This window comes from Hemitrygon akajei, chromosome 26 (assembly GCF_048418815.1).
Source record: "Hemitrygon akajei chromosome 26, sHemAka1.3, whole genome shotgun sequence".
In the NCBI taxonomy this organism is placed as follows: Eukaryota; Metazoa; Chordata; class Chondrichthyes; order Myliobatiformes; family Dasyatidae; genus Hemitrygon; species Hemitrygon akajei.
This window is the reverse complement of record NC_133149.1, coordinates 29,036,245-29,055,216: the sequence shown is the minus strand read 5'-3', so window position 1 is coordinate 29,055,216 and position 18,972 is coordinate 29,036,245. Positions and strand designations below refer to the sequence as shown.

Below are 18,972 nucleotides of genomic sequence, written 5' to 3'. Positions count from 1 at the left end.
GGAATTTAACCCAGCCAAATGCAAAGTGGTGCATTTCAAGAAGTTAAGCCAGAACAGGATTTACACAGTCAATGACGGCCTTGGGGAGTGTTGTAGAACACAGAGATTGAGGGCTACATATGTAGACAGTGTCTATAAAAACTATTCATCCCCCCCCCCCCCCCGTGGAAGTTTTCATGTTTTATTATTTTACAACATTGAATCACAGTGGATTTAATTTGGCTTTCTTTGATACTGATCAACAGAAAAAAACCCAGATCTCTACGAGGTAATCTAAATTAATTACAAATATAAAATCACAAAATAATTGATTGGATAAGTATTCACCCCCTTCATGTCAGTATTTAGTAGATGCACCTTTGGCACCATTTATGGCCTTGAGTTTGTGTGGATAGGTCTCTATCAGCTTTGCACATCTGGATACTGCAATTTTTCCCCATCTTCTTTTCAAAACTGCTCAACTTCTGTCAGATTGCACGGGGACCCTGATTGAACAGTCCGTTTCAAGCCCAGCCACAAATTCTCAATTGGATTGAGGTCTGGACTCGACTTGGCCACTCCAGGACATTAACTTTGTTGTTTTTAATCCATTCCTGTGTAGCTTTGGCTTTATGCTTGGGCTCATTGTCTTACAGGAAAACAAATCTTCTCCCAAGTTGCAGTTATCTTGTAGACTGCATCAGGTTTTTCTCCAGGATTTCCCTGTGTTTTGCTGCATTCATTTTACCCTCTAACTTCACCAGCCTTCCAGGGCCTGCTGCAGTGAAGCATCCCCACAGCATGATGCAGCCACCACCATGCTTCACTGTAGGGATGGGGTGTTTTTGATGATGTGTGGTGTTTGGCTTACACCAAACATAACATTTAGTCTCATGGCCAAAAGCCTGAATTTTGGTTTCATTAGCACATAGAACCTTCTTCCAGTTGACCTCAGAGTTTCCCACATGCCTTCTGGCAAACTCTAGCCAAGATTTCATGCGAATTTTTTTTCAATAGTGACTTTGCCACTCTCCCATAAAGCTGCAACTGGTGAAGCACCCAGGCAACAGTTGTATGTGTAGTCTGTTCCATCTCAGTCACTGAAGCTTTTAACTCCTCCAGAGTTGTCATGGGTCTCTTGCTGGTCTCCCTCACTAGTCCCCTTCTTGTACGGTCACTCAGTTTTTGAGGATGGCCTGCTCTAGGCAGATTTACAGCTGTGCCATATTCTTTCCATTTCTTGATGATTGACTTAACTGTACTCCAAGGGATATTCAGTGACTTGGAAATTTTCTTCTATCCATCCTCTGACATGGACTTTTCAATAACCTTTTCACAGAGTTGCTTGGAGTGTTCTTTTGTCTTCATGGTGTAGTTTTTGCCAGGATACTGACTCACCAGCAGTCGTATTTTTTCTACAATCAATTGAACACCTTGACTGCACAAAGGGGGTGAATACTTATACAATCAATTATTTTGTGTTTTATATTTGGAATTAATTTAGATCACTTTATAGAGATCTGTTTTAATTTTGACACAATTTTTCTGTTGATCAGTGTCAAAAAAGCCAAATTAAATCCACTGTGATTCAATGTTGTAAAACAATAAAACACAAAAACTTCCGGGGGAGAGGGGGGAAGGGGTGAATACTTTTTATAGGCACTGTAGTTCCATGAAAATGGTGACACAGGAGGAGAAGAATGCAGATAGCATGTATGGAGCTCTCACCTGTGGCTCCAGGTAGCTGTTTGCATGAGACAGTGGCCACACCCTGGTACACCGCTTCAACAGGTGGGCCTTATGTCCCGGTGAGATAGGGACAAGCCTGTCCGAGCATGCAAAGTCAGCTCCTTTCCCTTCCCATCAAAAATCTATGCCCTGGGAGAAAAGATAGTATTCATCCATATTATCAATGCCCCAAATGATTTTATAAGCTTCTGAATGGTAATCCCTCACCCCACCTTGCCTCAGGAAAAATAGTCCCATCCTATCCACCTCTCCTTACAACTGAAGCTCTTCATTACTGGAAAAATGCTAGTGAATTTCTTCTGCACTCTCACTCTCTTTTAATTACATCCTTCCTTGGCTTGGCAATGAGAACAGTATACAACATTTCTGTGTAATGTCACCAACATCCTATATAATTGTAATGTGTTGTCCCAATAATGACCTATGGTGGTTGTCCGTCATTTCAAGGATGACAGAAAACCACAGGAGAGTTTTTAAAGAGGAAAAGCCGTTGCACTGGGGCAGTTCATCAGAAGTTTGGGTCCAGTCGGTATAACGAACAAGCTGCAAGTGGTAAAGACAACTAAATTACAGGTACATGGATAGGAGTTAGGCAAATAGGACCAGCTCAGGAAAGCACCTTCGTCAACATGATGGGCCTGTTTCCATCCTGCATTATTCTTCAACACTTGAATCTAAAAAACTCACAGTTGTTTAGAAATTATTTTGATTTCAGGAGTCTTCTTCTGCCATTCAGCTTAGAAGTCAACATATGTGAAGAAAAATTGTGAGAAGAATATACCTGACTGCTTTCCTAAATTAGACTTGAAGCAGTTTGAAGTGCGTCATAGTATTTTAACATAAGGAGGCCAAAATATTCGGACATGTCAGGCTTTTCTCAGTTGTACATGTCTGAAAATTGCTATTTCCCATGTTGGACATGATTTCCAGTCAAAATACATCACTCTAGAAATTCATCTGGGTTTTTCTGGTTGTTATGCAGCTCTTCAACACCTGTTGTGAGCTTTGTGAGCTGACATTAGAAAAGAAAGATTAGCTTCATTTGTCACATGTACACCGAAACATACAGTGAAATGCGTCGTTTGTTTCAAATCAAATCAGCGAGGATTGTACAAGTGTTACAATACTTCTGACTCCAACATGGGATGCTCAAAACTCACTAATGAGTTTGCAGAGGATGCAGAGGGTTGTGGACTCAATCAGCTCCACCACCAGCACAAGCCTCCTCACTATTGAAGGCACCTTCAAATGGAGGCATTTATCATTAAGGACCATCACCATCTGGGACATGTCCTCTTCTCATTACTTCCATCAGGGAGAAGGTACAGAAGCCTGGTGACCCACACTCAATGTTTTAGAAGCAGTTTCTTCCCTTCACTCATCAGATTTCTGAATAGGCAGTGAACCCATGAATACCACCTCACTATTCCTCTTTTGCACAACTTATTTATTTGGTTGTTTGTTATTGTAACTTACTTATTGATCGCTTTTTCATGTTGGACTTTGGCTTATTGAGGATATCGAAGATCTTCCGATAAAGTGAAGAAAATTGATCAGAAGGAACGTTCTTGGCAGGCTTGTGAGAGGAGAGGATCTGCTCAAGGGCTATTTTTATGTCATCCTAAAGAAGATGTCAAGTATTACAATTAAAATGCATTTTAACAATAAAGTATAGGTATTTGATGACACATGAAAATATTACATGTACATGCAGATAAAATAATTGGACATCATCAGGAAATGGAGATTTACTGTAGATAAAGCCTGGGAGACACAGTAATCATGGAGATCAGAGTCAAAGGATTAAAGAGTGACAGAACATGGAGATTGACTTATTGACCTAATGAGGCCACAGCAACCCCTTACACTTATTCTATGCACATGCTGTTTTATACTTCCTACATTTCTATCAACTCCCTCAGATTCTTCCATTCACCTACACACTGGTCATTTTACAGTGGCCAATTTACCTACCAACCCACTTGTTTTTCAGATGATGGAGGAAACTAGGATGTCCTGAAGAAATCCATGTGATCACATGGGGAATGTGCAAGACCCACCCAGTCAACGCTTGGGTCACTGGAGCTGCAGACCTGATATACTACTGCTGGTTAGCATGGTAGCTGAATTATTGGACAGAAAGGAAAATCAAATGAGGTTACATTAAAATTATTTGATCATATTGAAAGTGCTGCACTCATTTTTGTAAACAAGAAACACTTAAAAAAAAAACAATTTTAAGTGGAGGCAGAAAATGCAGCAACAATGACCCCATGTTAAAGGTCAATGGGGAAGCTTGATGATGCTATGTCTTGTGTCCAACCACAAGGCAACTGTGAAGCAGTTACAAAGCTAAACATTACTTCCATCCTTTTTTTCAATGAAAGGTTTACTAGATGTGAGACCATGATGTCCTTTCCACGTACTGTATATGTGTTGCACCTCCCAGACCACACTGTTGCTTTTTCATATTCTATTTTTCTGTGGCTTCATAGCTTATTTTGCAACGTTTTGTTTGAATGAAGTACCTTGGCATCTCTTTCAAAACTAAAGTCATTAGAAAAGTACAAATTGTTGTTTTCTGCTCACAGGCATGAGAACCAATTAAATATCTTTTCCTCATGACTGGTCATGACATGCCAATGTGGGTAAACTCACCAATTCCACATTCCCAACTGGAAGCCATACCCAATGGGAGGACAGTGGGTTGAAGATTCAACATTATTCACATTGTAATCATATTGTAGTTTGCTTTTATATATTTATTTATTTAGCAATACAGCGGGCCATGCCGCCCCAGCAACCCTACAACCCCAATTTAGTCACGGTACAATTTACAATGACTAATTAACCTACCCAGTATGACTTAGGACTGTGGGAGGAAATGAGAGCACCCAGGGAAAACCCTTACATTCCATAGGGACTCCTTACAGAATGAGCCAGAATTGAACTCTGCACTCGGAAACGTCCCAAGGTGTAATTGCGTCGTGCTAACTACTACGTTACCATGGTGCCCAACTTCACTTTTCTGACTTCTTGAAGCTTTTTCAGTAGTTTTCATAACTTCTACCAAATGAAATGTTACACCTAAGAAAAGCCAGATTTTTGCTATTCAACCCTGTGGCTATATCTATAATACATGTATCAGAGGAATCATAGCTCCGGTGAGACCATTTCTAGAGTCTACTTACATCATCGGGAATCTTTTTAAAATCATCATGCTTGAGAACTGTCAGCAAGTCACCTAACAGAATCAATTCATCCACTGTCCAGCTTGAGATAGATCTAGATTAAAGAAAATACTTTATGTTGATATCACATTCAAAGTTGCCATAAACAAGTAGCTTGCCAAACACTGACAACATCTTATCTAACTAAAAGCTAACTCTGCTTACGGAAAGGCTTTCAAGATCTTTTCTCTGAGAGCATTTTTCTTCTCTTCACTGAATCGTCCACATTGGCGCAGTTGAGGAATTATTGCAAGGAAGACCGTGTTGTTCAAGTCTTTAAAGTCTTGATTATTGAATTCACAGACCAGAGATCCCAAGTTGGTGCCTTGCTCCTCAGTCAATGAAGAAGCAGTAAATTTCTGTTGACAAAGAAGAAAATAAAACCAGCAAATAAGTCACATAGCAAATCATCAATCAAGTTTTTTTGTTACATAAAATTCAAACATCACAAATTTTGCCTTTGTACATATAACAAATAAAGTTAATCTTAAATATTCTTTGGCTTTAATCTTTTGTATCAAGGAAGCAGAGAGGTTACATTATGAAACTGGCAGTCTGGCCTAACTAGATACTGGCAGTGAGTACAAGTCATATGAGTAAATGCATCTAATTACATTTCCTGTCTAATCGCCACATTGTTCAACCATTTTTTCCGTCCATCTGTCTAACATTAATATTGACTGAGCCTCTGCTTCAAGTGCAGCTCATAACTCTCTGTTTTAAAAGTTGCTTTTGTTTCTAATACAAAGTCTTGCAGCCTTGTAACCTTGCATTTCTGACCATTAGCTACTGGAAAAGCCATTTTTTAACTTATTTACCAAATCTTCTCATGCCAGGGGGCATCCTAATGCACTCCTTGAAGCTCCACTTTCATTCCTATGTTCTGGAGATAAACACCACAAGGAGTATGTAAACCAAAATCTCACATTACGGAGAGTTGAATAATCCTTTGATGATAAATTTTAAATTTTATACTTTGAATTTGATCATATTTTTATTCCAATATTGATTAAATTAAATCTTATTTAATGTACTGGGAACTGCTCCAAAATTCAAGGAACACAAAACACTGCTTAGAAGTATTTGATCATAGAGTGACAAGGAACGGAAAAAAGTCCATCTGCCCAACAAACCTGTGCTAACCATTTACTCTAATCCTACTATAATCTTATGATATACTCCCCACATTCCAATCCAATTCACCACAGATTTTACCACTTACCTGCACATTACAATGGTTACGGTAATTAACCAATCAACCTGTATATCTTTGAAATGTGGGAGGGAACTGGAGGACACAGAGGAAACCCATAGGGACTGAAGGTAGATGTGGCAGCTCCACACAAGCTGTGCCAGGAGTCAGGATTGAACTTGCAATGCTTGAGATATTAGTTCCATCAGCTGTGCCACTCTGCCAGGCTTCTATCATAGCTTCTATTTTTTGTACCTATCATGCTCACTAGATTTTTAATCTAGTTTCCAAACTCCCATGAGATAGACTATTAAAGAATCTCCAAACACCTAACACAATGCTCACTCACCTCTTTTAGAGAAGTGTGTCAATTTTGATTCTTTTGAGAAACTGCACTGTTTGGAGTTACTCGGCAAGTTACCTGTTGAATTTAATCGCGTCTAAACTAATGGGAGGGGGTTCTAAAAAATGATTTGGCTTACTCCCACATTAATTTTATATGAGCCTGAGCAACTGTTCACAATGTCATAGAATCATACAGAATGAAAGTGCTTCCTCAGACTATCAAGACCATTGACATCCAATTACAATGATCCTGCATCTAACTCATTATTTCATTCTCTCAAGATTCACATCAATTTTCCCAAATTCTGTCACTCATCCAGTCACTAGGCAGAATTTACAGTGACTGATTAGTTCACCAATCCACACGACTTTGGAACGTGTGAAGAAATAGGACGACCTGGGTGAACCTCAAATGGTAACAGGGAGAATGTACAAGTTCCACATGGACGGCACGAAGATTGGAGATTGAATTCAGATCTCTAACAGTATGAGACAGCACCTCTACTGGCTGCCCCACTGTGCTGCCATTGTGGTTATGAGCAGTGAGCAGGCCTTTGAAGCACTGTGGAAAAATTCCTTTCAAATCCTTTATAAACTTTGGGTTCACAATTGTGGCATTTTCGTTTCTTACTTTCAGCATTTTTGCAAATGAACATTGAGAGTTAGAAATAAAGCAAGTGAGGCTATGATACTGGCACCTGGAGAATATGGATCAGGTTCAGGAGAGACAGGTGGCATAGATCAGGAACTGAATGATGTGTGATAGCACACCAGGAACTGGACCGCACGGCTTGAGAACCATTGACACAGCAAGTCCAATTAAAACTGCCAAGCCATTCATTTTCAGCCCTAGTTTTGACTCTGCAGCAGATAAAGCCAAATCAGAAAATCGATTTTCATTTCTAACTTTGAAATCAATATTTTTCATCCTTTTGAACAAGTTTTGACTATCCTGAGGGATTTGTCATGCTGTGATTGTTTCCACGATTTGCGAGGAACTGAACTGATGGGGATTTAGTACATTATCCAGCTCTCAACTGGGAATAACACAAAGGTTACTTAAATCCCACATGGAATGCTGGTAAAAATAGAATTGAGAGCAATACATCACAGGGGCAATTTGTGGCAGGAATGAGTTACAAATGGCCTTTCCATATCAAATCTATTCTGAAAAAGGTCCCTTGTGTTTTCCCCTATTGAATGGTCATTGTTTATTATGAGAAATAAAGTCTTATTATGAACTAAGAGCAATAGGAAGATTATATCGTATTTAGTGATCTAACTACAAAAGAATCAGATAAGATGACATTTATCAAAGCAAATGCCTAATAAAGTTCATAAAATTATGAGGGGCATAGATAATATGGACAGCCAGGATCTTTTTCCCAGGGCAGAAATGTTGACTACTGGAGGGCATATATTTACGGTGAGGGGGGAAATTTGAAAGGGGATGTGTGGGGTAAGTTTTCATTTTTACACAGAGAGTGGGAGCTGTCCAGAATGTATTGCCGAGGTCGGTAATGGGAAGAGAAACAGTAATGGCATTGAAGAAGGTTTTATATAGGTAGATGATGCAGGGAATGAAAGGATATGGGTCATGTGCAAAACAGAAGGGATTAATTTAATGTGTCATGGTGCTTGGCACAGACACCATAGGCTGAAGGACTGGTGTACTGCTATACTGTGCTATGTTCTATGACACTGTACAACAAAAGTTTTGCTTTCTGAATACATTTGGGTGTATCTTATGGGATTTGGTCTGCTGATCATGAAAATAATCATAAAATTTCCCTATCACACCCCATTTTTTAAAATGGCCTATATTTGTTATTTCAATTCATAATTCAATTCAGAATAACTGATGCCAAGATTAAGGAAGGCATTTTTGTTGGTCCACAAATCAATGACAGGCAATTCAAAGAACTTCTACTGGAACTGGAGAAAATCACATGGAAGGTTCAAGGATGTTGTTGAAAATTTTCTTGGTAACTATAGAGCACCAAACTATGAGAAGCTAGTTGACAATGTGCTTCAAAACCATCAAGTGCAACATGTCACTAAAGATTCATTTTCTGCATTTCCATTTAGACTTCTTCCCTGCAAATCTTGGCACTATCAGTGGCGAGCTTGGTGAAAAGTTTCACCAGGTCATTGCGGTCATAGAAAAATGGTATCAGGGCAACTGGAATCCATCAATGCTGGCTGATTATTGTTGGACACTTAAGTGAACAGCCTCAGACACTGAGTACAAATGAAAATCATCAACAAAACATATTTAGGTTAGTTGAACTATGCAAAGTGTCAGCACTGATATGCAATTAAATGCATTATATTCAATAAAAGTTGCTTTCTTGTTTCTCCAAATTCCTGTGTGATACAAGCAGTCCAACATTATATTTGAGTTCAACTTCAATGGTCTATCATAAACGAAAAAATACATCTGAGGAAGCAACACTTTTGAGAAAATTTGTTGTCCAGTGTAATATATGGAATCAAACTGCATAAAAAATAGATTGAGGTTTCTGCCTCCTTCCATCTATCAAACCCACCTCAAGTACTAAACACCCATTTGCACTAATCCAACATCAATCCATTTTTATTCCTCTTGCATTTCCATCAGTTCCCTACAGATACCTACAGATGGGAACAAATTTATACTGGCCAATGCACGTGCATTTGAGATGTTTGAGGAAATCGGTGCACTTAGCGGAAACCCACATGCAGAATGCATTCATGGCGTGCCAAAGGTCAGGACTGAACTCAGATCGCCACAGCTGTGAGGCAGCAGTTCCACAATCTGCACCACTGCTCAGTTGTCTCTGTATCCTATTACTTCAGTAAGAACCTCTTTCCATTTCAGATTTAGCATAAATGCAACAAGTCCAAGAATCCTTGCAGCTGTGTTTGTGATATTTAGTTAATTATTTTCCTTCTAAATTAGCAGGGGTCTTGCGTACCATGGACATCATTGGTTATCTGTTTTGTTTTTCAAAAATCAGCATGATTCATTAATAGTTTTTGCAATGTGACATGTAAAACACATGCTCATAATTTGTTGGTTATGCATCATTTTTAATTTAAATCAGATGCAGAGCAATGGAACCATTAACAATGCCCACAGAGTTAATTAAGGTGTGAGAACAAAGGTGATGCAATATTTATTGTAAAGTCAAAAATGAACCACGTAAGCCAAAGAGTTATTTGTTCAAGTTCACTCTAAAACTTGACTTTCAGCTTATATTTATTCTAATGTGAAGGATTGCTGTCACAAATTAAAACATTTGTCCTGCCCCAATCCTAAACTGTTAAATAAAAGATTAGAAGCAGCAGATTGCTCACTGAAGATTTCCAAACACCCCATCCTGAATTTGTGAAGATTTTTTGAAGGGAATAAATTATTCTCAGCAGTGTGAAATTCAGTAGCTTGTTAAAGCAACCGGGTTTTTGTTTCTGGAGTTTTGTGGGAAACTAATTTGTTAATGAACTGATCACAGAAGTGAATAGCTGTGATTTTTAATATTTATCTCTGCTGACTGGTGATTTTCTACTCATTAATGGTGACTTTATATGCTAAAGCAGTAGAGAATAGATTGTAAGGTTTGATGGTGACATAATGGAGGACAACAATTCAAGAATATAATTTACATTTTACCTCCTGTTAGATTCCATTGGAAATTTGTGCTCCCAACCAAGTCAATTTTCTATTACAATGTATGTTAATATCCTTTGTGTTATTACATTACACAATCTTCAGATATAATGTTGTTAGCAGGAGAAAAGAGTTTTATTTTCTCTTTGATTACTACTTTATAATGGAATAATACCATGCACTAGATGGCCATTTGGACCATCTCTGCCTGTTGTGAAAGTGCCAGAGCTTCTGGCCATTTTATGTTTTTTTTCTCTTCTGCTATCCAGACTGATCCATGGATTTCCCAAGATTTTCACAACAGATGAATCAAATTCAGCACTTTGTTCACTCAGCAACAAAAGGTGGCTCCGCGGTTTCACAAAAGCAAATTGTTCAATTTCAAGAAATAGTACAAATTACTGAAACAGATTTTTGTGATGATGATGCTAAAATAATCTCTAGTAAATCCCTGCATATTGTACTGAGATATTAGTAATGCTGTACATCATTTGCCTACATATGAATTGCTGGACCACACCTGCCCAGACTGGATGCAAAGGACTGATTTCACTGACTTTAGCCTTAAGGTAGCAAGTCATAGACAGTGACCAGGCGGTGGGAGACAACATCCTATGCCCAACATTCTTTGGCATAAGTGAAAACAACAGCTTTGCTCCATTAAAGCTATGAGGCATTTTACTAATTTTTAAATGTCTCTGACAAACATAACTGTTAAGAACAAATAAAACTGTAATAAATAGTCAAAGGTCTTTGAAATTAGTAGGCATTAATCAGACATTAATAGGCACTTAGCAGTACTTAAAATATTTAATTGAAGCAAGCAAAATAATTAAAAGAAAACTTAGACCATAAGACCATAAGACACAGGAGCAGAATTAGGCCATTTGGCCCATCGAGTCTACTCCACCATTTCATCATGGCCAATCCATTTCCCTCTCAGCCCCATTCTCCTGCCTTCCACCCATAACCTTTCAGGCTCTGACCAATCAAGAACCTATCAACCTCTGCCTTAAATACACCTGATAACCTGGCCTCTACAGCCACCTTTGGCAATGAATTCCTCAGATTCACCCCCCTCTGGTTAAAGAAATTCCTCCTCATCTTCATTCTAAATGGACATCACTCTATTCTGTGGCTGTGCCCTCTGTTCTTAGACTTCCCCACCATACAAAACATTCTCTCCACATCTAATGTATCGTGATCATTCAACATTTAATAGGTTTCAATAAGCTCCTCCTACATTCTTCGAATTTCCAGCAAGTACAGGCCCAGAGCCATCAATCGCTTCTCATGTGACAACTCCTTCATTCCCAGGATCATTCTCGTGAATCTCCTCTGAACCTCCTCCAATATCAGAACATCCCTTCATGAATAAGGAGCCCAAACTGTTCACAATACACCTTGAGGCCTCACCAGTGCCTTATAATGCTTCAGCATTACATCCTTACTTTTATATTCTCATCCTCTCGAAATGAATACTGACAGTGCATTTGTCTTCCTCACCACCAACTCAGACTGCAAATTAACCTTTACGGAATCCTGCAAGAGGACTCCCAAGTCACTCTGCACCTTGGATTTTTTAACTTTCTCTCCAGTTTGAAAATAGTCTATGTTTTTATTCCTTCTACCAAAGTGCATGACCATACAGTTCCCGACACTGTATTTTGTTTGCAACTTCCTTGCCCATTCTCCTAATCTATCCAAGTCCTTCTCAGCTTCCTCAACACCTCCACCTATTTTCATATCGTCTGCAAACTTGGCCACAAAGCCATCAATTCCATCCTCTAAATCATTGACGTACAACGTAAAAAGAATCAGTCCCAATACAAACCCCTGTGGATTACCACTAGTCACTGGCAGTCAACCAGAAAAGGCTCACTTTATTCCCACTCTTTGCCTCCTGCCAACGGCCAAAGCTCTATCTATGCTAGTGTTTTTCCTATAGTACCATGGGCTCTTATCTTGTTAAGCAGTCTCATGTGTGGCACCTTGTCGAAGATCTGCTGAAAATCCAAGTACACAACATCTACTGATTCTCCTTTGTCCCTCTACTTCTCAAAGAATTCTAACTTAACAACCAATTCAAACATCTTCCCAACTACTGAGGTCAGGCTAACTGGCTTATAATTTGCTTTCTTCTGCCTTCCTCCCTTCTTGAAAAGTGGAGTGACATTTGCAATTTACCAGTCCTCCTAGACCATTCAAGAACCTATTGATTATTGAAAGATCATTACTACTGCCTTCACAATCTTTTAGCTACCTCATTCCGAACTCAGGGGTGTAGTCCATCTGGTCCAGGTGACCTATCTACCTTCTGACCTTTCAGTTTCCCCAGCACCTCCTCCTTAGTAACAGCAACTCCACTCACTTCTGCCCCCTGACACCCTTGAACATCCGGCATACTGCTAGTGTCTTCCACAGTGAAGATTAATGCAAAATACTTATTCAATTTGTTTGTCCTATCCTTGGCCCCCATTACTACCTCTCCGGCAACATTTTTCAGTGTTCAATATCTACTCTTGCCTCTCCTTTACTTGTGAAATATCTGAAAAAACTTTTGGTATCCTCTTTGGTATTTTTGGCTAGCTTACCTTCATATTTCATCTTTTTCCACCTTATGGGTTTTTAGTTGCCTTCTGATGGTTTTTAAAATTTTCCCAATCCTCTAACTTCCGACTAATTTTTGCTCTATTATATGCCCTCTCTTTTGCTTTTATGTTAGCATTGACTTCCCTTGTCAGCCATGGTTGTGTCATCCTGCCTTTAGAATACTTCTTTTTTGGGATGTATCTATCCTGCGCCTTCCGAATTGCTTCCAGAATCTCCAACCATTGCTGCTCTGCTGTCATTTCTGCTGGTGTCCTCTTCCAATCAATCTTTCCTTCCCCTTTGCCTCCTAATCTACAGACCATGAACTGAAATCTATAAGGAGTCAGATCTATTTTACTGAACCATGTGTTGTTTCAGCGATTAATGCGGCACCTCATGACACTAAATCTCACATTCTGCTTCAACTTATGGAAGTTTAACTTTCTGAATGCTGAGTGCTGGGTGTACAGGAGCAAGATATACCAGCTAGTTGAGTGGTGTTGCAGCAATAACCTTTCATTCAATATTAGTAAAACCAAAGAGCTGATTGTGGACTTTAGAAAGGATAAGACAAGAAAACACAAACCAATCCTCATGGAGGGATTGGAAGTGGAGAGAATGAGCTATTTCAAATTCCTGGGTGTCAATAGCTTTACGGATCTAACCTGGTCCCAACATATCGATGCAGCTATAAATTGAATTGAAATGAATTGACTTCATTCCTTAAATCCTTCACATACATAAGGAGTAAAAATCTTTACATTATATCTCTGTCTAAGTGTGCAATGTGTTGAAGAAGCTAAGACAGTGGCTGCATTTCATTAGGAGTTTGAGGAGATTTGGTTTATCACCCAAAACATTCGAAAACTTCTACAGATGTACCGTGGAGAGCATTCTGACTGGCTGCATCACTGTCTGGTATTGGGGGGTGGGTGTTTGGTATGTTGGGAGCTACTGCACAGGATCAAAGTAAACTGCAGAGAGTGGTAAAATTGGCTCCATCATGGGTACTAGCCTCCGTAGTATCCAAGACATCTTCATGGAGCGGTGCCCAAGGAAGTTCGGCATCCATCATTAAGGACCTCCACAACCCAGGACATGCCCTCTTCTCATTGTTACCATCAGGAAGGAGGTATGAAAGCCTGAAGGCATACACTCAGTGATTCAGGAACAGCTTCTGCTCCTCTGCCATCTGATTTCTGAATGGACATTGAACCCAAGAACACTACCTCACTACTTTTTAAATTTCTGTTGTTGTACCACTTATTTTAACTATTTAATGTACATATATATTCACTGTAATTCAGTTTTTTCTTCTATATTTATCATGTATTGCATTGTACTGCTGCTGCTGCAGTTAACAAATTTCACAACCTATGTTAGTGATATTAAACTAATTCTGATTCTGATTCTGATGCAAGCCATCAAATCCAACCAACAAGATTCACTCCATCAGTTTGTAAAGAGATTTGTCGGGTTATTTTAAATAGCATGAAATAGAATGATCCAGCATCTCAGGTGGATAATTTCATGTGCATTATCAAGCTGTTTGACAATAGAGGATATTGCAATCAAGCATGATACTGTTCTTATCTAAAAATTCTTTGCATTTTCTCCAGTCAGATATCAGTTCTATTTTCCACATTGATTAAATCAATACTTTTTTGTCCTGGGACACCAGCGTGTCTGGTGGCTTGGCATTAAATGTGCATCATTCTTATAGTTCACATGACTATTATTTTTGTATAAGGCTTCATACTTGCTGAATATTATGGGGTGTATGGGGTGTCCAGGGAGGGCTAATATCCCTGGTGGCAAGCTTGTCATGCTCCGCCCGGGGGCAGCTTGTCAACCTTTGGTCCCCATCTGCCACCCAGCTCTCACCTGTGGCTCCAAGTAACAGTAGCCACACCCTGGTACACCGCTTCAACAGGTGGGCTAAACCACATGAGGGTAGCCGGGAACCTCCAACCCCAGTGAGTTAGGAATATGTATACCCCCACATGCAAAGCCAGTTCCGACGGACTGGGCAGATGAGATCAACTACGAGATCTAACGGCCAAGAAGGTGGTGCTACAATGCTCCATGGAGAGCGAAGAGCATGCTAAGGCACAAAAGGCCCATGGCTATCCACTGCAGCCAAGGAAATCTCCAGCCATGATGATTTTTCATACCATTGAGGCCGAGAGAGTGGAACTGCCCCAGTGCAACGGCTTTTTCACTATAAAACTCCTCCTGCACAGGTTTTTCTCCGTGTAGCTCCATGAGCTGTACAGACAAATATGGTCGGAAACGACGGACAAACAACACACAGAACTTATTAATAAAGCTTTAAAATCACACAAGAGAAACACAAGGAGCTATCACACGAGTAATTCATTTTCCAGACTTTAGGTCCCTTTTAATCAGCAATTCTGCTGAATTTTGAGCCCACCTGTATACCAAACCCAGAAAGTAAATGCATGACTTATCAATGATGCATTAATTAGTATTCCAGTAAGAGGACAAATTTAAGATAATAACTCCTCAACCTGGAATTCTCACTCAATTTCATATTTTATGTACCTATCATGAAATATTAATTCTCTGCTCTTCTCTCTTTGAAACTGTTCCGTCTTTAATTTCCTTTTAAATTTAAATCATTTGTTGAGATGCCAAGAAAGAAAATCATGTGATGAAATTATTTTGTGTTTACTGTTTTCTTTGACTGTCACCTTCTGTTCCCTATTTGCATCCTGAACAATTCACATCAAAACCATTTAAGTATGTTGCTCTGAGCAAAACCAAATATGGCCAGGAGATAGGAGCAGATTGTTACTGATTTACATTCCTTCATGCCAAGGAATGACCAAACCAAGCCAAGGTGGGAAGAGCTGTTCCAAACCTACAGAGAACCATAAAAATGAGAAATCAAGTGACCATATGTAAACTCACAACTGTCATGTATTTGATCTTTTGTCTCAGATGATAAGTTATGCTTATATGGGCCAAAGAATGAAAGCCACGAGGAAAGATATTTATATTATTTATTTAGAAATAGCGTGTGGATTAGGCCCTTCCAACATAACGAGTTGGATCGCCCAGCAATCCTAGCTTAATTACAGGACAATTTACAGTGAACAATTAAACTACTAACTGGCCAAGGCGTCCTTCTATGACATTCATTGATGTTCATTCCACCTCAAACATTAGAAATAAAATGAGAGCATCTCAGAAACAGATATACATTTCTCACCTTCTGGATTTTCTCTCTCTTGTCTTTCCAGAATTATATAACCCCAGTCAGAATACTCAACCCATCGTCCACCGATCTCACTCTCACTGTACGTTATTTACCAACATTATCACTCCAAGTCAGGTCATGCCAAAGTAAGTGATAATGAAATGCAAAGACTGACAGCCTTTTTAATGGAATATTTACTATAATTAATACAGTCCAGAAATCAGCAATTCCACATTTCAAAACTGAAACATCTCCAGATGGATACTGTTTAACTTGTTCAGTTTGGCACATATTATTTAGCAAATGATCCATCTGTCTTTGGCATTTCTGAATAGAAACTTTGGGCTACATTTCAAATATTGCACTAATATGCAGTGATCTTGAAAAATCAGCATTAAAAGACACAGCTAATGAAAAGTTTTAAATACAGTCCAATTTGTGATCTTCAAGCAGATGTAGACCATTTCAGCTCTTAACAACAATCCCTGAGAAGATGCAGCAAATCAGTAACACCTATAGATAAGGTCTAAGGTCCTTCTACTGGACTGATAAAATCTACAATGCAATTCTGACTAAATCTTCACAAATTGACTTTTCAAATAGCATTACTAGATCCTTATCTGTATTTGTTTAGCAGCAACACTTTTATCCAGAGGTCAATCAATCAATTTAAAGCAGTTGCTAGTAGTCCAATATGTTCATCCAGTTCTTATCTTAACTAATTCATGAAGTACCACCTCTTCAAACCCACTCTAACTTTCCAGGCCATTAGTGCTCTTATAAGTTTAACATGGGTTGAAGAATATCTTCAGAGCATGGTTTATACTTTTGAAATCTACTTATCACCCTTTCTAAAAGTAGTGACACTCTAATCGTGAGAACCAGTGGAGCAGAGGGATTAGAGCAGATGACATGTTGATAGTGCAAGGATGTATTTGATAGGGCTACTTTCAATCCAAGGTGGAACAGCTGAAACTGATTTTCTCACATATGGGATATTTTATGCTTCACCTCATTGTCTGCCAATTTCTTATTTACAAACAAGAGACACTGTTGGAATCTGCCTTTTGCTAATCCCCACTCTATAATTTAAAAATCAATCTTTTGGTGAGAAAATCTTCCACAAATGCACAGATACTTTAGCTGCAAGTGATGTTAGCATAGGTTATATATGTATTGCAGAGTTTAGCAAAGGAATTTATTCTGACTATCGTTGCATGAAGTAAGGTTGGAGGTGGAACTGAAGTCATTTAATTTGGGATTGAACTGAGAGGGGAAGGGTATTTGATACTGGGCCAAGAAGGATGTAAGGTGCATGTCTTCTTCATAGAATGAACTATAGAGTGTACTTGAGATTTACAAAATCCTAAAAACAAGTTTGAAAATTATAGAGGAAGGTTAAAGTTTGTGAATTGACTTGAATGTTCTATTTGGAAGTCCAAGGATACACAAAAAAGAAGCAAATGAGTGCTCTTCTTCAACCACTGTTACCTTAACAATGACTAAATTAGAAAAAAAAACTGAAAGTGATGGATGTGTTTTAAATATATATTTCCATAAATAAATATACATACACACACACCACTAAAAATCCCAAGCAAATGAGAAATCCAGAGCAACACACAAGATGCTGGAGGAACTCAGCAGATACAGCAGCATCTGTGGAAATGAATGAACAGATGACACTTTAGAAGAATAGAAGAAGAGGGAAGGAGGGAAATTCTTACTGAAAGAAGAAATCATGTCATCAGGTTGGAGGCAATCCGGACGGAATATGAGGTGTTACTCCTCCAACCTGAGGGAGGCCTCATTGTGCCAAAAGAGAAGACCATAGCCTGACAATTCAGAATGGATATGGGGATAGGAATTAAAATAGCTGGGCAGATAGAGCAGAGGTGCTGGATGAAATGGCCCCCAATTTACTTTGGGTTACAGCAAAGTAGAGGAGGCCACACTGGGGCACCGGATACAGTAGACAGTTCCAACAGATTCGTAGGTGAAGTGTTGCCTCACCTGGAAGGACTGTTAGGGGCTCCGAATGAAGATAAAGGGGGAGATAAATGGGCACGTGAAGCATTTCAGTCAGTTACAGGGTTATGTGTCAGGAAGTGAGATTAGTGGGGCAGAAGAATGGGCAAGGTTATTAAGGAGGAAGCAATCCCTGTGGAAAGCAGAGAGTGGGGGGTGGTGGAGGTAGGATCCCATTGAAGATGGCAGAAATTGTGGAAAATGATGTGTTGAATGTGGAGGCTTATGAGGAGGTATGCTAAGGGCAGTGGGAAGATGGGGTGAGGATAGCATCAATGGTGGAGGAAGGAAAAGCCCATTCTTTGAAGAAGGAAGGCACCCCTAATGCCCTTGAAAGGAAGGTATCATCCTGGGAACAGATGCAGTGGAGGCGAAGGAACTGAGAAAGGGAATAGCATTTTTACAGGAGATAGGGTGGGAAGAGGTTTAGTTAAGATATCTGTGGGAATCGGTAGGTTATCAAATGTAGGGAGCTTGGCTCCAGAGATGGAAACAGAGAGATCGAGAAAGGGGAAGGAGGTGTCAGAAATGGACAAAATGAATTTAAGGGCAGGGTGGAAGTTGGAGGCAATGGTGATGAAATTGATGAACTTAGTATGAGTGCATGAAGAAGCAGCAACGCATCAATGTAACGTAGGAAGAGTTGGGGAGCATCACCATGGAAGACTGTTCTACATGGCCAACAAAAATGTAGGCATAGCTGGTGTCCCTGTGGGTGCCTATGGCTACCCCTTAAATCTGGAGAAATCCCAGTCCAGATGAAGTATCTTGGCCCAAACAGTCAACTACCCATTTCCCTCCATAGATGCACCCATGATCGTTGAGTTAGACCATAAGAAATAGGAGCAGAAGTAGGCCATTCATGGGCCGATCCAATTCTTCCAGTCATTCCCACTCCCCTGCCTTCTCCCCATACCCTTTGATGCCCTGGCTAATCAGGAATCTATCTATCTCTGCCTTAAATGCACCCAGTGACTTGGCTTCT

General features: G+C 39.5%; 1 protein-coding gene across 2 annotated transcripts in view; it reads right to left on the bottom strand.

Moving 5' to 3' along the window:
* The window catches only part of LOC140716822 (otoancorin-like), a 105,317-nt gene that overhangs the window by 21,592 nt on the left and 64,753 nt on the right, over nt 1–18,972 (bottom strand). For both annotated transcript variants that reach the window (XM_073029753.1, XM_073029755.1), the window contains 3 exons: nt 5,124–5,317; nt 4,920–5,013; nt 3,205–3,349 (listed from right to left, as the gene is read on the bottom strand). In XM_073029753.1, the coding sequence (XP_072885854.1) occupies nt 3,205–3,349; nt 4,920–5,013; nt 5,124–5,317 (433 nt within the window). The remainder of the gene's footprint in view (nt 1–3,204; nt 3,350–4,919; nt 5,014–5,123; nt 5,318–18,972) is intronic.